The sequence below is a fragment of the Eimeria acervulina genome, genomic scaffold, assembly GCF_000499425.1.
Source record: "Eimeria acervulina Houghton genomic scaffold, Eah_scaff1980, whole genome shotgun sequence".
In the NCBI taxonomy this organism is placed as follows: domain Eukaryota; phylum Apicomplexa; class Conoidasida; order Eucoccidiorida; family Eimeriidae; genus Eimeria; species Eimeria acervulina.
Genome location: NW_013548764.1, coordinates 1 through 5,017, shown reverse-complemented (window position 1 = coordinate 5,017; position 5,017 = coordinate 1). Strand labels below are relative to the sequence as shown.

At 52.9% G+C, this 5,017-nt stretch overlaps 1 protein-coding gene across 1 annotated transcript; it reads left to right on the top strand.

Annotated features, from left to right (window-relative positions):
• Positions 1–1,900: 1,900 nt before the first annotated feature.
• Positions 1,901–4,316, top strand: EAH_00064380 (hypothetical protein; the record flags this gene model as incomplete). The annotated part of the gene is made up of 2 exons (XM_013392968.1): positions 1,901–3,164; positions 3,535–4,316. 2 exons carry the CDS (start codon positions 1,901–1,903, stop codon positions 4,314–4,316), a joined length of 2,046 nt encoding a protein of 681 aa, XP_013248422.1.
• Between the last annotated feature and the right edge of the window lie 701 nt (positions 4,317–5,017).

Genomic DNA, 5,017 nt, shown 5'->3' with positions numbered 1-5,017 from the left:
CCGGGATTGTATACACCAGCATATACCAGCCTTATAGTATTGTTCCAGAAACCTGCCAGTGAAGCTGACCTACTTGAACGGGGTGGAGGACGTTTCTTCTTGCGGATTTTGTTTTATTGTTTTAGTCTTGCTTCGTTACGATCGGCGGCAGCCAGAATCGAGGCGATGGGCCACTATCCTGTTGCGAACATGTGAAGTCACCCTGTCTTGATACATTACAATTGTGGAATTCTCTGCTTCAATATATACGTGTGTAAACGTACTCAGTTGCGCGTTTGCATTTTCCATTTAGTCCAATTGTTTTTGACCACATTCATCACCTTGCACCTGCCTCCCGGAGAAACAATGTACTTGCTTTCTGCTTCTTTGCGTGCATGAACGAGGCAGAGCCATGAGCGTGCAACGGCGCAAGCATACATGCTTTGTTTCCACATACGTTCTATTGCTGCAGATGCGTTCTTCACTGCCTTCCCCTTGCCTTTCTATAGGCTTGTGAACCCGCCAGTGAAGACTGCACTCTAGCATACATAAAAGCTGCTGAGAAGTGGGAATGCTCCACAAGTATTGAGGAGCAGCACGCCACCCCAGTGTTGAATCCGTCATTTGCATTAATTCGTTTACTTGTGGGCAGCTACTTGTACTCATCGTGCTGCGTGCAGCTAACATACGCCAAGGGGTCGCGCTGCGGAACCTTGCTGCTGTACGAAGACGGTGCAAAAGAAGTTTTCCATCCTGGAAAGCACACGGAGACGGACCGGAAAACAAATGGAGCTCTAGGAGTTAGAGAGACAGAAATGCATATCTATAGCGCTATGTTGACGGGGGCGCCGCAACGAGAAGCAAAACAACGGAATAAGCGCAACGAGAGGGCAAGGGGAACGGCACGGGCACAAACAACACTACATGCCCGAACATTTACTGGGAGGACAGCTACGAATAGAAAGTGATGGCAGAGGACACGCCGACACACATTGGTGGTGCCGTGTTGCTCATCTGCCTTGGAGGTTGATGACTTTCTTGTGGAGAAGAGGGGGCTTCGGCGACTACATGCCTCAATAGCCGCTACTGGATCGCATGCACACTTTTGTATGTAACTGTGAAGAGGCTCTGCTATGGCAGGAGTAACAAGCTGCGCTGGAGGTAATATCCAGTGCGAGTCGTAGTGCTAGCAGCCTTAGCAGGTGCCACCAAGGTGAGGATCAAGCCGCGCAATGGGCAGAACGCCCCAGACCCGGCTTCGAAATAAACTCAATTCCATGAAAAGAAGAATACTCTAAATGGAAAGATGATCACTGTGTCGAACACCCAAGATCCAGCTTCGAAATAAACTCAACTCCATGAAAAGAAGAATATCCTTAAATTATCCTTAAATGAAAGCTGTGGTCCAGTGGGCTAATCACAGAAAGCTGCCCCAGGGTCCAGCTGCGACTCGTGGTGCTAAGCCACAGAGAACCAGAAATAAAACACCATCCAGAAACACTTTCCCGAGTAAAACGCCTCAAAAGGAGACACAGCATCTCTGTGTGAGACCTTGTCAACTGTCCGCTGAATACCTGCTGCCTCAGCCTAGCACGGCGCTCCAGCGTCAATGGACGACGGCAGAAAGCCACCTACTGGCCCTCATTTGGGTGAAGAAGCCCTTTTTCACTCTATGTGAATTTCAAGCAGCATCCAGTGAATCAGGCTTCCTCTTGAAGATAAGTAAAATGGTACTTTCTGGCCGATCCTTCCGCAGCCGACGTCTCTTCAAGTTCGTGTGAGCCTCGCGCGTGTCCTGCCCTCCGCTAAATTAGATATCCCGAGAGTTGTTAGATTTCGATTTGCATGAGATTCGCCTTGTGTGCATTGCCAAAGACCACTAATGCAGAACACCGGACAGGCTGCAATTCCCACTCCGCCGATGCACGCCCAGCCGAGCAGCGAAGTGGGCATTGGCATGGCGTTGCACTTCATTGGGGAACGTTCCTTGTGGAGTAGCGAGACGAAAAAGCCCTTCGTTCCCCGCCGTAATGACTCCCCTTTTTTCACCAGGATAAAGGGACGACGTGGCCATCGCCATTTTCCGTTGCATCCTATGACTTTTGCAGCTCTGGCTGTTGTCGCAACGGCTTACTTACTGCTGCGTTGCTCCGTGCAGTTCGGGGACTCAAAGAAGCCTAAGGGCATAACGCGGTTACTTTCTGCTGCTGAAGATGAGGGGAGAGACCCTGCGGGGCCCTGTGCTCCCGCAGGGGTCGAAGAGCGCGCACTTATTGCAGTAGGAGGCGAACTTCTTGGCGAAGAACAAGTGCTTGACCGCGCCAAACGTTACGCATCGGGCTTGGCAAAGGTTGTGCAAGAGAGCAGAAGTGCGTTTCTTCAGCTGCCTACGCCCCTGTCTGTGAAGGGCTTCACGAACATGTTGCGTTTGAGCGTTTTGGAGATGGCTGCGCTGTGTTCATTGCTGGAACCGATAAGGAGGCAGTCTCTATTGCAGGCAGTGGACAGCATCAAATCGGAACTGATTTTGTTTCGTTCCCTCTTAGCAAGCAAGAGGAAAGTCCGCGCCAGTGTGCGCCACATCGACTGCCTGCATGAATTCCTACAGGAGTTGCCGAAAATGGACTTTGAGGGGACCTCCATGTCTCCTGCCGACCGTCTGTTGAAGCTTGCCCAGCTGGTTTCGTTGCAGCAGGCAGCACTGGCACAGGTGCAGCACTGTGTGCGTCTGCTGGCAGTTTGTTGCCGAAAAAGGACGGGGTCACCCCCAGAAGACACTGCTGTGGAGTATGTGGGTGCGTTGCACACGACAAGCGAACTGCGCAGGAGACATGTATTTCAAGATATTTTGCTCAGCAGGTGGCTACGCCAAAAACACAGTGAAGGCTCGCACTTCGGGCTGGCTGCGCCTAGAGTAATTCAAACGATTACGGAAACTCCTCAAAAGCCCCACGACGAGCTTCTAAAGGAGCTCCTCAATACGCCTTTGGGCCTACGGTATCAGCAGAAGAGTTCTGGTGCACTTGAGCAAGCTGGTATCGAAGCGGGCGCGCAGGGGCTGGGGACTCCTCTGGCAACGGAAGCTCGTGCTGGACAATCGGAGACCCCAAGCCCGCCAAAGAGCTTGGGCTCTCCTGAAGGATTTGCGGAGCCTGGTCAACCTGCAGAGGCTGTCAGCTCCGTGAGTCAGTTACAAGAAAGCTCAGGCGCCTCAACAACCCAAGCACCCTCCACAAGTGTGGGCTTGGCATGGAATGTTAGGGCTGCTGCTGCGACTGGAGCTGGCGTTGCGTCGTGGAGTCTACCAGGAGCCAAAGTAGGGTCTTTGGACTTCCACTTTGGCTCCTTTGCCTGGGCCACATGTTCCATTTGGAATTTCGTTAGTCCCTGGTTTCCTGTGGATGCCGATTTATCTTTGGCCTTCAACGGCCCCCACTGCTTCTCAAGCCTCGTCGTCTTCGGGAGTACACCTACCATGGAGTTCCGTTGGAGGGTTGCAGCAGTTGGCCTTGTCAGGTCCCTCGATGCTATGGCACTCCGCTGAAGTGGCGGCAGGTTTTGGCACATCGGCAAGGACCGCTGAGCGTCCCTGGCCGTCTGAATCCCCACTGCCTCAAGTGACCCGCCAACTGGAAACCCATCGCACAGCTCTCACCAATGCATCAGCAGAACCTCCAGCGTCCTCAACTTCTACTTGGGCAATTGGCGACGCTGGGGAAGCCACCATGGGGCCAATGCCACAAGCGCAACCACCGAACGTCCCTCATACCTGGGTAGGCGGTGCATCAGAAGAGCAGACCGGCTTGCAGGCAATAGATGAGACTCGGCCAGCCGACCTAGCAAATCAGGGCCGTCCGGGTAACCATGCACCCGGGCCTCCGGGTAACCATGCACCCGGGCCTCCTGTCCTGCTGCCCATGTTTCCAAGCGTGCCAGGTGGCGCTTTTCCGCAGATGCAATCTAGCGCTCAGCAGTATTCTTCCGGCGAAAGCCCGTTTGACGTTTCTCGTGCTTTCGACATATGGAGTTTCGACGACCCATCAACCGGACAAGCAGCCATGCAATATTTGCTTGGGGGTCTTGGTATGCCTGTGGATCTCCCTGTAGCAAGCTCAAGCTGGAGGCTGCCTGCTCCGCAGTCGGGTGTTTCTTCACAAGGGCACCGGGGTTCCGAAAGGCCATGGCCACCATTCAGAGGGGTGGCTGTAGGAGAGCCAGTAGAAGAGATGAATGATGAGTACTCAGCACCAGCAGCGCACGTAGCAGTAACTCTCTTCTCGTCAACTTCTGTAGATTTAAGTGGAGGCCTACACCAACCCAACGCGGCGAGCCGCTAGGCTGATGGGGAATAGTTTTCGTTGCGCTTGATCAAGGAGAGCGGAGACCCGCAAACGTGAGAGGTTTGAAGCCAGATGCCAGGGCATGTCGAGTACTCATTGACTGGGGCGACTCCTAGATTTCGTGGTGATCCCTGCTTTGGTTCTGTGAGGATTGCAGCCGAGAAGGCTACGACGACTTGGGGTTCTGGTGTGTAATATACTGAGCGATTACGTGCACGGCTGGAAGTCGACGGAAGCTGATTGTAGCAGCAGCTGGAACAGATCTAGCGGAGCAAGAAGAAATGGGGGAGGAATTTTATATTCTGCGTGGGGGCCTCATCAATCCTGCAGGCCGCATGTGAACTGTTTCCTCGCTGTCTAGTGCTGGATGCGGATGGGGATTGTCTCCTTGACAGACGCATAGTGGAATGCTATCACCTTCGCTGAGACCGGCGCATCAGTAGCCTCTATTTGTGGCACACTAACTCAACTGCACCATTTTATTTGCATTCCTGCATTCACAAAAATTCGTGAGACATTCTGTTTATGGATGTTTGAGGATGCACTACGTTGTTTTGCTGCCATTGAAGCGGTAACAGCATAAAGCAAGCCAGTGTAGTTGAACGGATTTCTTCTCTTCGCGAGGGGCAAGGATGATACGCTGAGCATGCTGGTGTGGTTTCCTTCATTGCGTGGGCCTCCCACTGTTGAAACACTGT